General features: G+C 36.1%; 1 protein-coding gene across 1 annotated transcript in view; it reads right to left on the reverse strand.

The window, feature by feature from the left end:
* The window catches only part of POT1 (protection of telomeres 1), a 60,651-nt gene that overhangs the window by 32,282 nt on the left and 5,707 nt on the right, over positions 1-22,662 (reverse strand). The window contains exons 3-7 of the mRNA XM_010003389.1: positions 22,337-22,428; positions 16,960-17,070; positions 15,298-15,345; positions 14,033-14,147; positions 7,247-7,377 (exon numbers count right to left, since the gene is read on the reverse strand). Of these exons, the coding sequence (XP_010001691.1) occupies positions 7,247-7,377; positions 14,033-14,147; positions 15,298-15,345; positions 16,960-17,070; positions 22,337-22,428 (497 nt within the window). The remainder of the gene's footprint in view (positions 1-7,246; positions 7,378-14,032; positions 14,148-15,297; positions 15,346-16,959; positions 17,071-22,336; positions 22,429-22,662) is intronic.

Raw genomic sequence — 22,662 nt, forward strand, 5'->3', positions numbered from 1 at the left:
TAAGAAGGTAAACCTGAAGCTTCATGAGTAAATTACAAACAATCTTGAAGTAAACCCAAATATCCTTAGGTATAGGTATATGGAAAAGCCACTGAGAGGTCTCAAAGGTAAACAGCATTCAACAACATTTTTAGTAAACAACAGAACAAACAAGAAAAGTAAAGGTAGAATAGGTTACAGAACAAAACATTTCACAGCTGGAAAATTACCAGTAAGACAGACTGAACAAATGACAGTCAAAATAAGTTCTTTGGGCTTGTCCTTTACAAACAAATAATTGCTAAAGTGATGAGGAATCACTGGAGTGTAAAATGAACAAAAACCATGAGCAAATGTTTTTTTCTTTATGGCATTTTAAGTAGATCTCAGCTCAAGATAAGCAGTAATACTGTTAACTGTTTATATTTCATAGCATCATAGAATTACAATTGTAAAGGACCTTAAAGATCATCAGAATGTAACCTTCCTGCTATAAGCAGGGACACCTCACACTAGACCAGGCTGTACAAAGCCTCATCCAGCCTGGCCTTAACTCCAGGGATGGGGCTTCTACAACCTCCCTAGGCAACTTATTCCAGCACCTTACTGCTCTCACGGCAAAGATTTTTTTCCTGATGTCTAACCTAAATATACCCTCTTTCAGTTTAAAACCACTACCCCTTGTCCTATCACTACATACCCTAGTGAAAAGCCCCTCCTCAGCTTTTCCAGGTATTGGAAGGCTGCTATAAGGTCTTCCCAGAGACTTCTCCTCTCCAGGCTGAACAGCCCAAACACTCTTAGCAGAAGCATTTTCCACAAATTATTCTGAAATTGAATTAAACTTAGGGGGGAAAAAAGCTAATCAAGACTTCTGTATTCAATGACAGGATTTCTTTCTAGAAGATGGAAAAAAATGAAAACTGGGATGCAGCGCAATGGATGGCATGTTCGCTGACATTCTTTTTAGCAAAAAGTCTCAAACCTAACTGTTGGGGTTTGAGACAACATGACAACAAAAGGAACAGCTACACAGCCACTCACTCAATTCCCCCTTCCACACACACACACTGGGATGAGGAGGACAAAGCTCATGGGTTGAGACAAAGGATAAGGAGGGTTCTTCACTGATTAAGGTCCCAGGCAAAACAGACTCAACTTGGAGAAAAATAATTTCATTTCACACTAATCAAACACACACAGGACACAGACAACACAAAGAACAGGTCTTGCTTATGTTACCCCACCCCTCCTTTCTTCCCCTAGGCCCAAATCACTTTGTTCCTGGTTTCTCTCCCTCCTTCCCCGCAGCGGCACAGGGGGACAGGGGATGGGGTTTAGAGTCAGTTCACAGGCTGGTGGTTCTTGCTGTGCCATTCTCTTGAGGAAGAAAGAAGGGCATCTTCTTCTCTTTCTTCCTCACCAAACATCAGCACTGCTCTTCTCCACCCAAGTGCCTCTCTGCTCAGGTGTTACAGCTGTTCTTTCATATGTTAATCACTGCGGTGCATCTATTGTTCCTCTAACAGCTCTTTGGCTGGAGTTTCTCAGCTTCTTACCAGACCCACTCCTGTGGCCCTTTCCCTGTTACCAAAAAACATTTTAAGTAGATCTCAGCTCAAGATAAGCAGTAATACTGTTAACTGTTTATATTTCATAGCATCATAGAATTACAATTGTAAAGGACCTTAAAGATCATCAGAATGTAACCTTCCTGCTATAAGCAGGGACACCTCACACTAGACCAGGCTGTACAAAGCCTCATCCAGCCTGGCCTTAACTCCAGGGATGGGGCTTCTACAACCTCCCTAGGCAACTTATTCCAGCACCTTACTGCTCTCACGGCAAAGATTTTTTTCCTGATGTCTAACCTAAATATACCCTCTTTCAGTTTAAAACCACTACCCCTTGTCCTATCACTACATACCCTAGTGAAAAGCCCCTCCTCAGCTTTTCCAGGTATTGGAAGGCTGCTATAAGGTCTTCCCAGAGACTTCTCCTCTCCAGGCTGAACAGCCCAAACACTCTTAGCAGAAGCATTTTCCACAAATTATTCTGAAATTGAATTAAACTTAGGGGGGAAAAAAGCTAATCAAGACTTCTGTATTCAATGACAGGATTTCTTTCTAGAAGATGGAAAAAAATGAAAACTGGGATGCAGCGCAATGGATGGCATGTTCGCTGACATTCTTTTTAGCAAAAAGTCTCAAACCTAACTGTTGGGGTTTGAGACAACATGACAACAAAAGGAACAGCTACACAGCCACTCACTCAATTCCCCCTTCCACACACACACACTGGGATGAGGAGGACAAAGCTCATGGGTTGAGACAAAGGATAAGGAGGGTTCTTCACTGATTAAGGTCCCAGGCAAAACAGACTCAACTTGGAGAAAAATAATTTCATTTCACACTAATCAAACACACACAGGACACAGACAACACAAAGAACAGGTCTTGCTTATGTTACCCCACCCCTCCTTTCTTCCCCTAGGCCCAAATCACTTTGTTCCTGGTTTCTCTCCCTCCTTCCCCGCAGCGGCACAGGGGGACAGGGGATGGGGTTTAGAGTCAGTTCACAGGCTTGTGTTTCTTGCTGTGCCATTCTCTTGAGGAAGAAAGAAGGGCATCTTCTTCTCTTTCTTCCTCACCAAACATCAGCACTGCTCTTCTCCACCCAAGTGCCTCTCTGCTCAGGTGTTACAGCTGTTCTTTCATATGTTAATCACTGCGGTGCATCTATTGTTCCTCTAACAGCTCTTTGGCTGGAGTTTCTCAGCTTCTTACCAGACCCACTCCTGTGGCCCTTTCCCTGTTACCAAAAAAAAACCAGCAAACCAAACCAGAACACTAACTTTGACCGAGTTTATATATTTGGATGAAATTTAGTAACTAGCTAAGTTCTGCTAAAGTTTCATGTTCGCTCCATATATTCTGTATCTAAGCTCCAGACTTTCCTCTCATCCTTTTACCAATCTGACAGCTATGTCCAGAGCTGCCTAGGAATAAAAAGTGAGCAGATATTTCTTTGTCTCTCTCTTGGTGCCTTCCATATTGCATCAAGTAGAAAGGAAGAAAAGGAATCAGCTTTCATAGGACAAATTGGATTAAACTAAAGGAGGGAATACACAGAGACAAGGAAACTGCTAGCAAAGTACAGAAGTAAGGCTGATCTTAGAAGTTAAGGCAAATTGGTTTAAAGATCAGAGTAGATAACTTAGTGGAACTTATGCTATGTTAAGTTTTACTAGATTGAGGACAGTGAAGCACAAGGAGAGAGACAGGACAGAACTAGTAAGGATAATAAAAAAGGGAGTATGATTGATTCTTCTATGGTTTTACAAAGCTGTGCTACATAAGGTTGATATTCAGATTCCCACTTCTCTGTGGACAGTCAAGCAGCTTAGAAACTCACTAGCAAAACATAAATCTTATAGTTGTCAACTGACTGACCTATAGAGGGAGTAATCACCTTGATCATGGCTATAAGGTACTTTTGCTCAAAGAAGCAATGTGTTTATATTGTAAATGTAAAGAGTTTGATTGAGATGAATATGTCATTGATTGCATGCAAGGAATTTGTTTTTTTCTTTCTGTTTTTCTCATTTTTTTGTTTTTCTAAACACCTACAATGCCACATTTAACCACAAAGATAAAACATTAGATTTAAAAAACATAATTATTCCTAAATTAGTAGATGACGCAGTTGTCTGTGCAAACAGTTCAGCTCATGGTGCACGAATGTTATTCCATTATCCTATTTTTCTACAAGACATTTTTCCTATGCAGCGCATGACTTGAGAAGTGCAGTGGTAATAATTAGTGCTGTGCAACAAAGCAGCTGTCATCTTTAAGACTCCTACTTCATTTGTTACAGCCTGTACTTCATTTGTGTACAGAAGTTGTTAAGGCACGAAAGTAAGAGAGGAGAATAGTCTCAAGACTACTATGACAAAAAGCTACATAACTGTAATTGCTACAGAGGTTGCATTATGCTGAGGAAGTCATATAAGCTTATAATGTGGGGTCACTCCTTTGGTCTTCATTCTCCAAGTGTTCTACAGGAGTCACACAGCTCTATAATGCTGTGTATTTGGCAAAAAGACCCACCAAAACACATCCTAAACAGTGATTGTGTCAAAAAACTAGAGTACATTGAACAAGATGAACACCAACGTATGAATGTGTTTCACTTTTCTCTGATTCTCAAATATTAAAATGGAAATAAAATACGAATTCACTCTACGGAGTGAGGAAATAAACTCTCATTTGTGAATTACTCAGAGGTAATAAGGAGTTCTTGAGAAAAGCCAATGAGGAAATTAACAATTTTATAATCATGGCAAGGTTTGAGTAATACAAGAAAGGCAGATGACACACTAAAACTCCCAAGTAAGGACGAAACACTGCAGATTTAGTCAGTACCAGCAGGTTGCCTCTTCCCCTCTAACAGCTTAAACATTAGGCATTAAGCCTAAGATACTGAGAGCATCCACACTGAGCCACAAAAATAGTTCCAAGATAACTCCACTTAATGTAACTCCTTTGCCATGAAGCTAGAGGGAGGCTTGACAGTTAGATGACTGGTTTAACTTTGATGTTGTGGTGTTGGGGGATCCCCCACACTGTCATCTCTGAAGAGCACTGGCTCAAATACAGCACTGCAATTCACTAGGTACTACAATTCATAAGAAACCATCATAAGAAGAAAAAAAATGCACTTCAAGAAACATTAATAGAAATGCAATTAAAACTGGATATATTTTAATTCTGTTACTAAGACATTTAAAATTTTCCATCTGGAACAAGTACTAAGCAAATTATTCTTTATCCCAAAACAATCCTCTCCGTTAAGGTCTTCTTAGCTCTGAACCATCAGACATTGCCAACACCTGTGTTACTCTGAAGAGAAGCTGCTCATTAACAGCTGACAGTGAGCAGGGAGCAGTCATTTTTAAAATGTGACTGGTATCAGTGTCAACTTCTTGGAAGTCTCTCAAAAGTGTAACTGGGACAGGGAAATGTGAATACACATTGTAAGGACTATGTATATCTGCCCTCATTGGTAAGCACTACTCTGATAGACTGTGGCCTCTGCTACCCTCTATTACTTTTCATTCAGTGAGTTAAGAGAAGGTCGTAAGGCCTGAAGACAAAAGAAGAGAGTGAAAGAGGAACTGCAGACAGTATAATTAGAAACATAATTAGAGTAGATTTCTTTTTCAATTAAAAACTGTGTTGCACAGCAATCACACATACTGTAACAGTTGTAGGTGAAAGAGAGAAACATGTCACCCCCCTCCCAGTTCACTCTCAAGCATCAAGCTTCTATGTCGGATTTTTACTGGCCCAGAGCATGTAAGAAAATTTCCAAAGTAACTGTTTGTTAGCCTGTGGTAGTCTAAACAACCCCTGCAGAAAAAGACAACTAAATTACTCCAGATCTTTCTAAGTCAGGAATTAATTAAACAAGCTGTCAGCTTATGCATCGGGGGAGATAAGGGTAGTGAGCAGCTGGAGGTTAGTTAGGGCTGGGAAAAAAGTAAAAGAGCACAGCTGTAATATAAAATGTGTATGGAGAGGGGAGCTGACAGACTCTACCTTTAAATGCTGAAACATCATATTGGAGAACTATGAAGTAATAGCTTATATGGATTTTAGTATGCTCACCTCAAAAATCTGTTGCCAAATAAAGAGAACAGTGAATTTCCTTACATGTAATGTATCAATAGTTTTCCTTAATAAGTTTATATTAAAGACAGATAGTAGAGCTGAGACACTATTAGGTTTGTGTTAAAGAGGATACACATCTAACTTAGCTGACAGTGATCTTGGTTTTTTAACCTGTACTTCCTACATCTCAAAAAAATCCACTATTAATCTTCCACAGACATGCAACTTATCAATTATTTAAGCAGGCTTCTTTCTACTTTCTCCTTTATCACACTTATGTGAAATGAATCAATATGTATTTTGATTTCAGAAGCAATAAACATGTTTCTAACTCCACTGGATTTCAGAAACTAGTATATCTGTGTACCACTCACCCTGCTGGATTCAGAGAGAATTTAAAATTTAGCATAGCTTTCTTATATGAAGTAAAATCAATGAACTTTCAAGACCAACACATCTTAGGTACTGATCAGCAACACAAGCTTCAAAATCTAAATATAGCTTAATCCCACTCTAATAATATATAAAGATGGCCTTAAGGAAGTTTTATACTAACCCAGAATACCTTAGCTAATTTCTCTCACAATGTAAATATTTACTATACACATGACTAACTGAAGCTGCTTCTGAATCTTAAGTTCTTACTTAATTTCAGTGTTTTAAATCTCAGTTACTAGATAAATCTTAGACTTTACTGTGATGTTTGTTTTTTTCTGTTTTCTCTAGCATATCAAACCACACATGATTAGCACTACTGATTTTTATCCCTTTCATCGCCCTTTGTACAATCCTAAATTTCTTAGATGTCTCAAGAATGTTCTATTTTACAAATTTCTATCTGGTTTCTTTCAGGACATTTACTCATTGAATTATCCTTAGAAAAAATAAAATATATAATTAGGAATGGTTATATTGAAAATGAATAAGTAACATGGTAAAAACATGTATTTGGTACTACTCTGCAGCTTTTTAAGTATGGTCCAGCATTACAAGACTTAAAGTCAGTTTCTGTAATGTGGTTCAGCTTCCCTATGCAACTGCAGCAGGCATAAGAAAAACATCAAGTAGAAGCAGTACCAAAGCTACGAACAATGTTTCCTTCATGGACTTTTGACACAGATAGGTATGGCGTAAAGCAGGATAAACATCAATTTAGATTACACTTACTAGAGTAACTCTGCAGCTGATCTAAAATACACCACAATAGCTCTGAAGTAATCCCTAAATTCTATCAGTCTGAAGACAATTAAATTGTGCGCATTTATGCCAGTTATATTTTGCTCATCTAGAAGTATTATTACATGATTTTTGTCAAGTAGTTTAACAATTTTTTAAAAAAATGCTGTTCTGGAGTTGTCATAACCACATTAACACTTTTAAAGACAGAGATCAGCTTAGTGCTTTGTTATTTGTTATAAACTTCAATTGTTTATTTCCAGTTTTGGTCCATACCATAACCATAGCTGTTTTCTCCATCAATTGCTTTATCTAATATTTCCATGGGTTGATTTCAATACATGAAGAATTAAATTCTTCCTACAGTTCTCTCACTGGAAAATATCAAGCATATAAACCCCCCACATCATAGTACATACCTTTATTCTATGAAACCGAACAATATCTCCAACTTTGTAAATTTTTGGTAGGGAATTTAGATTTCCATTAAAAAGAGTGCATGTTAACTTGACACTTGATGGGTCCACAAGTGTTACAACTGAGCAATAATCTGTAAAATATAAAAGTGTTTGAATGAATAATAGGCATTATACAGTTATTAATATACAGATATTAAACTTGGGATGAACAACCATATGGCCATTATTTTTCTGCTATGATCTGTATAACTCTTCCAAAGACAATTTACCTACAGTCACATAACAACTGAAGTGTGGCCCATCTTGATCATAATTAGTCCAAATAACTGAAAATGAAATGGATAATAAGCACAGGCCTGTGAGCCAGGAACACACAAAACTTCTTCTGTCTGCAACAGGCATGCTATTTTTTTAGGTTTCAATTATTTCCTCTATAAAATAGGGAGGATATGTACAATCTTGTACAATCCTTTTCTAAGATTTATTTTTGCACTGTCTTCTGAAGAGGTAAAGAGTTCTACAAGATATAAAAGCAAATTAAAGCACATATCGTTTATCTTTCACCAATATATGCAAGATAGACACTGCAAGGATACAGTCACATAGTAGTAGCTAAAAGATACAGTAAAAATCTGAAATGAGCTCTTTTGAAGTTAAACTTGAGTAATAGAATTTCACTTATATTAATAACCTAAAAAGTAAACTCAAAGCAAAACACAAACATGACAGAGCAAACCAGCCCAGAATAGGACAGGATTTGCAATGACATAAATAAAACCTGTATTTTCAGATTAAAGAAGCTTGTGTGTCACCATCCCTGAAAGTATTTAAAACATGTGTAGATGTGCCACTTCAGGACATACCTGTGGGCATAGTGGGGTTTTTTTTCTGGGTTAACAGTTGGACTCAGTGATCTTAGAGGCCTTTTCCAACTGTGACGATTCTGGGTGATTCTGTATGTGTACGCTCAGATATGTTACTAACACATTTGCTCTTCCACAGCACGGCAGCCAGTTAATCTGCCTAAGAGCTTTTCAAATATCCAATATCAACTTGGCTGTATATTTAGAACTTCAAGATCTGCACATCTTGTCCTAGTTGCTTTTAATCAAGCAGATAGAGTGCTTTTGTTTAGGATACTAGCATTTACTGAAATGTAACAGTTTAGGCATGAGTTACAACTTTTTTTCAGCAGATCAGAGGAGCAGTGACATCATAACCTATTCTTTTTACTTTGATGAAAACCTTGATACATTTATGTATAAAAAATTTTGGTTTTTAGAAAGCAAAACCTCAAAATTTTAGTCATTAAGTTAACTGTACTCAATGTGCAGCATTAGTAAGATTGGCAAAATAAATAAATAAATAAATTTGTATTTTTTCCACACTGGTGTAACACTAATTTACTATTTCTATTCGTATTTTACTGTAATCTAAGAGTGCATATATCTAAACTGTTTGCAGCAGAAACAGTACTTCAGACTCGAAAAACGGATTAAATCATTCTGCTATTATTTATTCTGACTGAAAAAGTTAAAATCACTAGATGTGAATGACCCAAGACACCAAGGCAATTCTTCAATTTCCCAATTCCATCTCTTTTAACTCACCCTGATGCTTTCAAAAGCCAGTTTTAAGAACAGAAATTTTCATGGTAAATAGTAGTTTATTCATACTTCTGACCTGCATATGAAATGCAGACATTCTAGAAGCTGGAACAGTTTCTGTATGGAAACCATTTGCTCCTGCTCTGTTTTTATTATTGTGGACCTCCAATTAAACTAAGTTCTCCAACAATTGCTTTAAACAGGAAATACACAGAGATGCTTCTGTCTTGCATGCTTCTTATACCCTCTCAGAAATGTCTTTAATGTTCCTTAAAAATACAATTATTTTAATTTGTTAATTCCGTTTTTATTTAATCTCATTAAAAAACCCACAACTATTTGGTGAAGCAGTTTTTTAGAAAATAAATTTAGGCAACAAAGGAATTCTTTACTATCACATGGACTATCTTAAATCAATATAATTCCAAATCAAGATCAGTGCAAGGTTACAGTAGCTACATGGAGAACACTGATCTCTAAGCTGTGTACAATTGTAACAGTAATTTAAAAACTAAAGTCTCCTCTAATTATGGTTTAGGTTCATTCCTTAGATTATAGCTTTATTTTTATAATGCCTTTGCATTTCTGCTCTTTTGTGGACTGTTACATCATTTTCGCTTTACTAAGAATTTCAGTACTTCCCAACAAATACGCTTGTATCAACAACTGTTAAGATTGTAAGCACTGATCTAATTATGAATCCCCTTTTCAGGCAATCACAAATGTACTCCAGAGGAACATTTAAGTGGACAACCCACTATCCTAGATCAATAACTTTGCCCTGCAAAGAGATAAGAAGATGTTGATGATGTTGTTTGTAAAAAAGGATGGGAGACTGCCTTCTGTTTCTTTATTTTGTTACACAGAAAAAAGAGTGAGATTATTGTAGCCGACTGTTCTCCCTTCAAAACTACACCAAATATTAATGCTGTTTTCTAGAGTTACTGAGGCCATTCATTACACCAGTGTCTTTGTATTAAAACCAAGCAATTGAATCAGCTAACTTATCACATATGTTCAACCAAACACAGCAAGAAAAATAATTAAATATATACAGATCCTATATGTGGGTATATGTACATACACACACAGATACTGCAGAAGCCCAAAATAAAACCTCTATAGAATCAAACTGAGGATGCTTTACTGCACCTTGTTACTTCTAACATGGAGATACACTTAAGATACAAACACTCAGTAAGTACCAGAAGCATCTGGCTAAACAGATGCTTTAACGCCACCATTTGTAAATTGTAGAACAAACACTTGAGATTGCTTTCTATTAACTATTTCTTCCACTGTGTACTTTATGAAAATGCTACCCTTTTTGATTCTAAGAAATATTTCAGAACAATAAAATAGTTACTGTCCATATGCATGTCTAGGTGGGCTAAAATTCCATTTTAATTCAACACATAAGATATGAATAGACTGCATATATCTAAGAGAACATGCCATGTGGAGCTTTCCCCAGGAACATGATGTTACCCTTACAACTTATTTGTAACCAGCAGAAAGGATTCTTCTTGCAATAATTCTTCCCTGCATTATGGAAAACACTTACTAATACCTGCAGGAAAAAAAGAGAAGTTGGGGAAGCAATAGCATCACATTGTAATGTCCCCAAAGTTTCATGGTCAAGCACGTAATCTCTGTAATTGGATGCTGCAAAGACAGGGTCTCTTTCTCCTACATATATTTACTGTTTTTACTCAGGCTAAACATCTGAGATGTCCTTGGGCTTACAGGAGAGGAGAGAGGATAGAATCACCCTTGCTAAAAAATGTAAAATATCTAAGACTCCTAAGCTATTTAGGAAGCAATGCTAGAATATAAGTTTGAACACTTCCACCAAACCTTCCAACAGAGAGAAACCTGTCTGTTGTACTGACCACAGAAGCACTTCCTTGGCCAGTTTTTGGAACATGTAACATTCTCATGTATAGACATTCCAAACTATATGCCCTGAGCTGAAGAATGCTCAGTTAAATCAACTTTCTCTGGAATAAATAATAATTTATGATCATAATGAAAACTCATTTAATTCATCAGTGTTTTAAAATTAATTTAATGCAGTAATGGCAATTGAAATTATGAACAATTAATTATAGATTATGCAAACTGACAAGGCTAAATTAGGTAACACTTGCTTTCAGTGGGAACACAGTGCAAAGATTCAGCCTTAAGCTTTAACTTGTAAGGAGCAATATATCCTATGTAGGGGCACATCCATAGTGAATAAAGACCCACATGGATTAAGTACATGGGCTCCAGTGCCCATGCTTTCAGCAGGTATCAGCTTAAAGCTATGACTCTATTAACACAGTGTCAGAAAGAGAATGTATTAGTGCAGGACGGTGCCAGATGTAATGCGACTACAGAATTTTCTGACAAGTGCCATTTCATGCCCTGGCAATTTAGGGCAATCGCTGAGACTTTTGTACCCTCTCAAGAAGAAATAACTCTGGATTGAGTAAAAAAAAACAACCCAAACCAAACACTGAAATATTTAAATGTGTAGTGAATACTTTTATAGTAAACTCCAAATAAATTAAAACTGTTTTATAGATTTTCTATAAAGTGTCAAGTGAACCACACCTATCTTCATAAATAAGAAATTTTTCAAATTGTCCCTGATCTCCACTGATACTGTTGTTTTTGGTGGTTTTTTTTCTATTGTTACCAACAGAAAATATAGAGGGAAAACATACTAGCAAGTTATGACTAAGATCTAGGCAAGGAGTAGTTGTTATGTAAATATTAATTTTTCTTATTCAATTTCTATTATTTATGAAACTGAAGTGCTTAACTTATCAAATAACTCACTTATTTGTACTAGTTGTTTCCAAGACATAATAGCTTGAAAGCCAGTGCATTTACGTTTGTTTTTACGTATCTGCAGAGAAAGGCTGTCTTAACAATTTCCAGCAATCACTGCTTGTCTAAGTAAGATGTTCAAAGTCCTCAGGTCTACAAAGTCTTGTTAAAGTAGCTGGACAAATAACTCTAGATCACATAATCCTTCAAGGACTGTCCTTTCATTATTTACTAAACAAATAAAAGTAGTACTTTCTATATTTGATTAATTTCCTTCTTACCCTTTTTGTTGACAGGAATGTGAACAAAGGAAATAAAACCTGTAAAAGATTTGTGGGGCTTGTTTTGTTTGTTTCTTTGCCATTAAGCCTGAGTTTTAAACCCACAATATTTTTCAAGAGCACCATCATTCACCACTAGGAATATTCTGAATTATTACTGATAAAGCTAATCTTATCAGTTCCTTATAAACCCAGCTAAGAAATCTATTACAATTGCCAGCTGAGAATATCAGTGAGAGCCCAGCTCTGCAAATAAGTATATATATTCTATATATCTATATACTGCATAGATATCACAAAACTTATAGCATTTGAATAGGTCTAGAATAAGCAAATAATCACCAGGCACCGCCACAAAATGAATACTTTGAGAAGCTCACTATAGTGACAGACAGGGATTTTTTGGCAGCCTGTACAGAAAAGCCCAAATAGAGCATATTAATATTGAAATAATTTATCAACCTTTTACACTAAAAACAACACACTGTTCTCTTATTTGTAAAGGTATAGATTATACATGCACTTTTACAATGAAGTCTGTTACTGGTTTTAGTGGCGGGTCAAGCAGGAAAGAATGTCAGAGATGAGGTGCTCCCAAAAAAAGGGTATTGATGCCACGGGTGTACAGCTTTCAGCTATCTCACTGGTGTTTCAACTTACGTCATCGTAAGCAAACCTCAAGCTGGAAACCACGGTACTGCAGATACAGCACAAAAGCATTAATTGGTTTATCATGAGTGTATCATCTTTAGACTGCTGCTGGCAGCTTTTGAGCAAGTAAGATCCCACAGATCAGTTAGCAGAAGGTTTTGCAGATAAGCCACTAGGTCTTGGTTCTGATTTAATGCTCGTTCCAAGAGGGATAGTGATCTACTTGAGAGAGTCCAACAGAGGGCTATGAAGATGATTAAGGGACTGGAACACCTGCCTTACCAGAAAGGCTGAGAGACCTGGGGCTTTTCAGTCTAGAGAGAAGACTGAGGGGGGATCTAATTAATGTCTATAAATACATGAGGGCTGGGCATCAAGAAGGCAGGGACAAGCTCTTTTCGCTTGTGCCCTGTGGTAGGACGAGGAGCAATGGACTCAAACTCAAGCACAGAAGTTCCACCTCAACATGAGGAAGAACTTCTTTACTGTGAGGGTTACAGAGTACTGATACAGGCTCCCCAGAGAGGCTGTGGAGTCTCCTTCTCCGGAGACTCTCAAGACCTGTCTGGATGCCTTTCTGAGTGATCTGCCCTAGTTGTGTTTGGTTTTCTGGTCCTGCTACAGCAGGGGAGTTGGACTCGATGATCTTCGGAGGTCCCTTCCAACCCCTAATATTCTGTGATTCTTATATTTCTGTATTTTGAAGACAAATTTATGGCTATTAACATTATTCAAAAAACTTGCAGACATAATCAAGACCAAAAAAATCAACAGTCACTATCATGCTCTATTTTTTTCTTTCTTCTATTAGAAATAAATTCAGAAAGGAAAAAAACCCCACAGCTTTAAAGTGCACAGTAAATTTATAACAAGCAGAAAATACTTTGATTATTTCTCAATCAAGTAAGAAATTCTACTGCCTAATCAAATTCAGCAGGGATATTATGCAGCTGTGTACTTAGTACAAACTTCTAACAAAACTAGCACAATTGGTAAGTGTTCACAGCATAGACAGGAAAAATAATGAGTTGTTGCACAGCTTCTACAAGTAATAAATATGTTGGCATTGCATTTACAGCATACCATAACACTTACTGAGAAAAATCTCAAGGAAGAATTGCACACAGTTACACATTAATCCCTTCTCTCAAGGAGAGGGGTGGGACTTTTGTACTTTTTTTAACAGGTTCTTTTCCGTGTTGAGTTTTGTACTGGTAGTATTAGTTTGAGAATTACTTTCCTCATTTGCTATCTCCACCAGTCTGCCTAAACTGACTTTGATATCCCTTACCTATTTGTCGTTCAGTTGTTCTTGATGTTAGCTCACAACCATTTTTAAAGGACCACATACATTTTTTGTTCTGGTTGGTTTTTAACAAACACAGTATGAAAAGTTGTTTGGACGAGATTTTAAATCTTACAGTACATACCAGTTCCTTTGCTTACATATGGAGGCTTGAAGAATTTCACAATACCATACAAATTCACTATAGTTCCATCTTTGAGATGATCCAGAGGAGTATACACATATTTTGGTGCAACAGACTGGAAAGGCATGATAAAATTAGAGAACAGAAGGAAAAAATATTCAAACATTTATTCACCCAGAATTTTATATTGAACACCATCCACCCTCTGATATGCTTTATTTTGCCTTCATAAAGGATATCTATTTTTCTCTATCATATTCACTTTAGAGTCTCTAAAGATAAATATATATATACACACACATATTCACAGACAATAAAGCAGTCAAAACTATTTCTTTTTGTGATTTCATCCTCCTTAAAATAAGCTAGTCAGTTCAAGTAAGTTTCAACACTTGACACTGCTAATAAAAATAATTATAATAAAGAACGATGCAAAGTAATTTGTTACTGATGGGTTTTTACATGTTCATCCAAAGCATTTTTTAAAGCATATACAGAAATAATTTTGTAATTCTTACTGGCAGTGTCACCACACAGAATCACTGTCTTGTTTACCTCTCACAGCCACCCTGTGAGTCTTCTATTAACAGCACACTCGTTGGAAGATTAAAGGACTACCTTCTCCTATTTAAGGAATAGTCTCATCTAAAGGTTATATTATAAGTTCATTAGTATCTTCTAAAAGTTTTGCCAAACTGATTGAAAACTCTACAATTGCTATGAAACTCTTCATAAAATTAACTCAAAGCCAAGCTATATCACCTTCAGTACTAAAACTTTAACCTTACTAGAAAGAGCAATAAAATTTCATACTTCAATTTCTAAACCTTTAGTATACTGTTTCCCTATTAATATACTATTTAATATATTATTTTCCCTCCTATTTCCCTACTTGCTATTTGAATTTAGCCACACAAAGGCTTTCTCCAAACAGTAATAAAAGCAATTTCAAGACCAGTACATTAAGTCTGATTTTAAATCAGAGGAACATTTATATTTTCATTTTTGAAAACACAGGCATATGATAATCTTTAGGACAGTTACCTTCTAGCTAGTATTTCCTAAACAACATGAAGACTATTTTGAGATTGAGATGGGAACTACACTGCAAGTACAGCAGAAGTACTATTATTTCATATCTTATTCTGTTTTTCAGGCATATTATTTGCAAAATTAAAAGCTAAAGAAATGACTGCTGGACGAGCAAGGAAACAAAAGAATTTAACACCTTTTTAGTTAGTCTTATATCCCAAATATAAACTCACCATAGATGCAGTTTTTGAAGCAGCAGTTGGTTTTGGTTTAGTATAAATCTGAGGAAAAATAACAACAAACTCTCTGTTTACAGAATTGAAGGCATTGCAAAGTAACAGTATTTGATAACTCTTAAGTAAAAGCAAAGTAAAACAGCAGTACAGCAACTTTTGCTATGTGAATCACCTCTGCAAACAGTAAAATTTTATCCTACAGAAAAAAAAAATAATCAAAATTACCCCAACTGTAGTCAGACAAAAGCTACTTTGAATAACACATATTTTCTAAAGTAGAAATGCACTTAGTTGAATGTAAGTCAGGTCACATTAGTAAAGTGAGTGTTCAAAAGTCACGGGCCACAAATGTAAAACATTACTTGCTCAACAGAAAACCGATACGAGTTTAGATTTGGCTTAGAGCAGGTCTACTTTCACTGACTTATTAGTCTCCTTCAGAGGGAAAAAAATGAAAAAAAAATTGTCCAGGCAAATTCACCAGAATGGGATAAATTCTATCTAAAATTAGTTCCTTTTAGAGTCACGCTTATCAGCCAGACTTACTTCAGAGTATGGTCTTTCAAAATCTCTCAAAGGAAACAGCATACAGCACAATGCCACATCGTTCCCCAGTAAAGATGCCATTTCCTTTTCACTGACTACAGAATACAGTTTGAAGCATCGTCACCAAGAACTCAGTTCAGTGCTGCTATTATTCTTCTTAACAATAACAGACAATTACAATGATCCAAAACCTGTAACACTTTCTCACCAGATGCCTGTAGCTGTTGGCATAACTTTCACAAGATATACTAGAAACAGCCCACTGAAACGGCCAACAAAATTTTTGAAACCTTAGTTTCATTCCACATCCAGTCCCTCTCCCCAGTCCCCCAACGACAGGTTTCCAAATATAAAACAATATCCTAAATCTTCTGTGAGTCCTATAAATTCTAAAATACTAATGCTTAGGCTTTAAAAAGGCTGTAGACACTTCTTGAAGTAAAAACAGTATCCACAACAAACATGCCCTGCTCATGTATTGCCACAGACAAATGAAAGCAGCAGCAGAACACTCCCTATTTCCACTCCTGTATCTTAACAAATGGAAGCACTTAAGATGAACAGTATGGATGGGAGAATATTACAAAAGAACAAGTATTTTCCTCAGAAAAAAGGGGTGTAATTCTCTCTTAAAAGTAAAGAATCTAGGAATTCCCGTATTTCAAATATCATATAATGATGCGAGTTAAAGCAGTTAACAAACAAGCAAAGAAGAGGTTAAAAAATTCACAGCCCAGAGAAAACAAAAAAATGATAGATCTAAGACCACCTCCCTTCCACCTTGTCTGTATTAGTGCAGTGTTGCACACAAGAATGCCTTCAATGGCTCTACATACGGACCTAAAGCCAGCCAGGGTGAAATATCAACACTCAGACAAGCAGAAATTTACCCAGACGCTTGAGATAATGGATGGGGTATAATAAAATTGTATGCAAACACACACAAACATGTTCTGATTGTTTCCTGATGGACATGATAAAATAAATTTTAGTACTTCAGATTCTGACAGATTTTACTGCTTCTTCTACTTTAAAACAAAACGTTAAAAGTTGGCATTTGGGGGAAAGAAAAAAAAAAAAAAAAAGAGATAAAAAGGTTGGATACCCACGTACATAAATGACTGATCCAGCTTCTTCGGACATCTCCAGATGGCAATCATGTCTACCATCCTCTCTTGCTGTAGGTGATTTTGCCAACTTAAATCCTGCAACTACTAAGGTGTCCTACGGGGACAGGTTGAAAAACAGGTAATTAATTACATAGGCTGTATCACGTACTCTTTTTTAATAATATGTGATGTGAAATTTCATCCTAAACTCTAAAGATATTCAAGAAACAAAAATCCTGAACCAATCCTAAACCCTGCCTTTAAGTTTCTCTGTTTAGTTCTTCCCAGAGAATTCACATTTTCAATCAATGCCAGCCAGCAGAGTGCTAATTTTGACAAGGGTTAGATGGGAAGAGTCACATTGAGGAAAGCAAAACATTCTTTCTCCTTCAAATATACTTAAGACCAACTCCTTTCTGGGTAAGCTTAAATAAGCTAGAAAAGGAATCACCCATCAGATCAGCGGTGACAAAACACTTCTCTGAGCTTATTTCTTATTGGGTTACAGCTGTACTTTGAAGAGACCCTCCTTGTAGGTATTTTCTGTTTTGGTTGGATCACCATCTGCCAATTTCTTCCTTAAGGGTCAAGTAAGTAGGTCAATCAACAGATAGGCTTCTGATAGAGAGACATTACACTCTTCTCTGGCATCACCCCTTCGGTTCTGGCACAGGAAGCAATTGCATTTTGCAACTGCACTTTCACCTTGGTATAAAGTTCCTCAGACACCACACTGTGAACAAGAAAAGGATGATTTCAAGGATACTGATTTAAGTCCCTGCAGCAGCTCATCTTACTAGCAGCAGCCTTATCAAAAGAAAAAAAAAAAAAAAGAGAGAGAGCAAATGTATGGAAAAGCTTGTTTACAGTCAGGTGCTTTGGTACCAGGCACTACAGCAGGGCTGTACCAGTGCCATCCATGCCAACAAACATATTAGACACAGAAATCCATTTCTGTTTGACCTTCCACCAAAAGCACTTGCATAAGCTTTTACTGAATAACTTTTGTTCATGTGTTTATTTGATTGCAACAATAAAAGTGTTTTCTGATTAAAGTTGGCAGTCTTAGCCAAACATTGCACTATGAAGGTTGGGGTTTTTTTTTGCTATTTTAGCAATCTGACAATGCTACTCTAAATGATTTAAGATTCAAAACTGTAATGTTTTGTGCAAGAAAAAGAAAGGCTGCTAGTTTAAGTGACAGTGATATATCTAGTTATTGAAGTGCTTCAGAGAAATTACTGCAGAAAACTTATGTTTAATCAGACAGTTTAATACACAACAAAACCACTAATTATACCATGGTAATCTTCAGGTAGTGTCATAAATGGGAATACAGTGAATATTTTGACTAAAAGACAACATGTAAGTCACCTAAGTGTAAGCCATACTCAGAGCTAAGTAAGTTAAAATGGGTCAAAACAATTACACAACTCAATATTAATTGCACCTGCAACACATTGCCCTGCTAAGGTACATTAAAGTTGTTTCATTCTTTCCATATACCAACACAAGCTTCAGGAAATGCAGCCATTTTGCAGAAACCAGGTGTTAGCATGTGCCTTTCACCATTGCTGATGCTACTCATGGTGCTCCTTCAACAGTGGAATCAGCCTTCAGCTAAAAATCTATGCCTGCTATACATTATTCCCATTTCAGCATTTTATTAGATTGCAGGCTGCGCAAGATTCTGTGACCTGGTTGCTGAGTCAGGATGGGAGCTCTGTACCACTGACTTGACTTGTCTTGTTCTGCTGTGTCAGAAGGAACTTTAGAATTGCACAGACTCAAGCCTTTACACAGGCTGATAATAAATGTAAACTTCTTTTTTGTGAATAGTATTACAACACCAGTGGTTACTCTCATGTAACATGCAACGTGACAATCAAAAAACACCTGTGAAAGGACTATGCAATTACAATGAGGAAAAAGACAGCATTATCATCAAAATCTAGCTTTACAGGTTAAAAAAAAGGGTATGTTCTCAGATTTGTAACAAATTCATGGTCAGCTTTGACCCATTGAGCCTTGCAGTTAATACACATTTAAAAAACTTACAAAAGGTTTGCACAGTACTTTGAAATTTAATGCTATATTAGTTTTCAAAGTAGAGCAGTATCCATTTCACAGTTAGCTAGGAGTAAGTATTAGAAGTTGTATTATAATTGGCTTGGGAATTACATTCATTTACATAAATTGGTGGCTTTTCATGTCAACAGAGGAGTATTACGTTGCGTGTATATATACACACAAACTATAAGATTCAGAAAATATTTTTATATAGCAAAAAGATATCCTATTTTTCTCATTTAAAAGAAATGAGAAATAAAGACAGTATTCTCCTTGATGGTTATTCTGTTACAGAACCATAAGGCCCTCAGCAGACAAGAACAAAATGGTTATTACTGGGTTTGGAGTTAGCCTGCTCCTCTGCTTCTCCTGAGCTAATTAGGTAAAGCTGTTACAGTATGGAAAGTATAGTAGGGAAATCTACAAAACCATTAGGTTTGAAATTCTAAGGAGTAAACAAAAACTAATGGACCTTATTAAAGTAATTTATTAATGGCTATAACTTTTTTTAAAAAAATACATTTATTTCATAACTGCCAAACTGCAGCTCTGCTAGATTCAGAAATCATTCTGTTGCCTTAAACACAAATTATACCAAAATTAAAATGTCATTTGAGATATGTGAAAAGTACTGTGAAGGTACAGTTCACTAGGGAAGACTGAATGCTGGTTTCAGTGCACTCTGGCTGTCTAGGGGTGGCTGCCTGCAGGTTGTGGTTTCCTTTAAGTGCTGCTCAGGGCCTTGTTCAAGATTTGTATTTTTATCAGGACAGTAAAACCGATTTGTTCTTCACATTTAAAATTATTCTGCAGCTTGTACATTTAGAAAATTATCTGAGGAACTTCCCATCCTGGACTTGCTGCCAAAATTCTGTCATATCGAGAAATTTGAAGGAAGACTGTCACTTTTTATTTTGTAAGTATCTGACAGCGGCAAAAGATGTTTCTGCCCTAAACAGAATGAGCGAATTTAGCTGATGTTAAAGTCATGTTTCTCTCTTTAGCTTGGCATATGACCAACATTACAACAAGGCTTTGATTCACAGCAGACTCCAACATGAAACAGAATACTGTCTGACCTGCACACCTTATCACCCAGTCCAAAGCCTCTCCGTGCTGTTTCTTCAAGCTCACACATATAAAAGGGCTGAAAAGGGCCATGCATCAATTTCAACATCAAATGAATAGCACAATCCCTACATGAGTTCTACTAAAAGGATCCAGGTAATTTTTAATCCTTGTGGGTAAATTAATTAGAATTCTACCTATATGAAATCCTTCATTCACAATCACTAGGTATTACTGACTTCTCACTCATAACTTGTGCTGGTTGGAGGAGAGGTACTAGATGCAAATAGAGGAAGATGTCCTATAGAATTTGGTTTTGCTCTTATCCAGACATTTCTTTAATAGACTACATACTACAGATAATGTATACTTCCCAAGACCTGCCACCATGATACCTGTCAGAGCAAGCATCTTTTGCTAGAAAATGTTTCTCAGAAAAAACAAGTTTTATCCCATTTAGTTCATGACACAAGCTCAATTACCTACTGATAGAAGCCATGTGGTAAATGATGCCAGAAGAAATCCTCAAAATATCAAAAAATCCTCACATTGCTAAGCAAGACTTCTGAAGTATTTCACAGATTAATTAAAATATAGTAAGCATTTAAAATATTTGCTTATTATTATTAATAGTATTTATCATAATTATTAATGCAGTATATAATGAAACAAATTATGTGATTGGAAATAAGGCAAGGTAAGACTGACAAAGAGAGAGAAGGGTCAATAAATTCATATGCCAGCATCTTTAACTTCCATGGGAAGTTCTCATCCTGCCACTTTTATTTTTTTAAATGCTGCACTAAGTCACAACTATAACTTCAAATAAATGTATTCATCTATTCACTAAACACTTATAAAACTGGTATATTTTTTAGCCTTGAATTTTACAGAGATAAATTCCACTGTTATGTCCTACATGTTCTGTAACATCCAACCCTTTTTACTGACTTCAAGTAAAATTTGTGAAGTGACAAAAATCTCAAAACAGTTACATCTCTTTTGAAAAAAGAGAAAAAAAATAAACATTTTTCTTGGGCAAGCTAGTTTATTTTACCCATCTGAAAAGGCAGCCAGTGTATGTTACCCGCTGTTTGGATTGTCTACATGTTAGAAGCAGTAATTAAAACACTCAGTTCTGTCTCTCTAATCTAGACGTATTTATCAAATTTGTATTACTTTAGTCAGATTAATAATGTTGAAAACACAGGGATTAGAAAGTTTATAGTGTCTGAGTACTGTAAGTGCATAATTATACAATATAGGTCACTATATAGTATATAAATGCCTCAGCTCTAATTATAGGTGTAATTCTTGAAATTAGCAGGTTTGGTGATGAATTGGTGCATGCATCTTTGAAGCTGATACAATTCAGGGTGTAAGCCACTATCTACATACAGGAAGATCACTCTCAAGGAATACCAATAGACTTTAAAAAAAACAAAAAGAGCTGGGAACTAAGCAAAAGCCATTATTTACCCTTAGGTAGAATTACATAAAATGACTACACATCTGAACTGGATTAAAATTCAGAGCAACTTGGACATTAAGTGATATTTTGATGTCATGCCATAAGATGGCTATAATTTTCACCGTCTTTCAACATACGAACAACCAGAGTTCTGGTGTACTAGTCTATTTGAGCTGAAAAACTCTAACAGAATTCTATCTAAGCCATTGCTATTTCCATATTTGACAAAGACCTTAACTTTTGTGCTTAACAAATATTAAAAAAACCCATGAAAACAAAGCCCTATTTTCTTCACTAAATAACTTTCCATCCTTTTGATGGAGACTTTTTACCAAGGCACATAGTGACAGGTTTGAAACTGAAGAGGGCAGGTTTGAGAAAGAAATTATTTTCTATGAGGGTGGTGAGACACTGGAACAAGTTACCCAGGGAAGCTGTGGCTGCCCTATCAATGAAAGTGTTCAAAGTCAGGCTGGATGGGGCTTTGGAGCAATCTGATTTGGGAAAAATGTTCCTGCAAGGGATTTCGAACTAGATGATCTTTGCTTCCTTCCAATCCAAAGCATTCTACAATTCCATGATTTCAGCATTTTTGCTAGAAAAAATTTACATAAGCAAATACTTTTTTGTTTTTCTAGTTCATATATATAGATTTGAACTGACTGACTAGACTATTTCTAATTTTGGTGATACCTATACAAAACAAAATAAGAAGTCAACATACATCTGTGGAAGGCAACTTCTAAAATAAGAATATATGTATATATTTTACCCCACTGCGCATAACTTTCGCACAATCCTCTGCCATTTTTCCATATATTAAGATATTGATGCTGTTGATCCGTGAACAAAAGTCATCCAAATCTGGAGGAAAAAAGCAAACGCAATTCTGATTACCTTACCTTCTTCAAAACCAAACAGCAATTGGAAGAGTTTTCCAAAATAAATTAATCTACAGTCAAACACTTTTCATTCCAATGAATCTACAAAGTGAAAATCCTTTCAAATAGTTAAACAACTGCTTCTGTGTGCTAACTATAGATGTATCAAGCAGAATGTTCTTCATAAGAGGACCATTTAAAATGTGCACATGTTGGA

Source organism: Chaetura pelagica, unplaced genomic scaffold (assembly GCF_000747805.2).
Source record: "Chaetura pelagica isolate M959 unplaced genomic scaffold, ChaPel_1.0 scaffold57, whole genome shotgun sequence".
In the NCBI taxonomy this organism is placed as follows: domain Eukaryota; kingdom Metazoa; phylum Chordata; class Aves; order Apodiformes; family Apodidae; genus Chaetura; species Chaetura pelagica.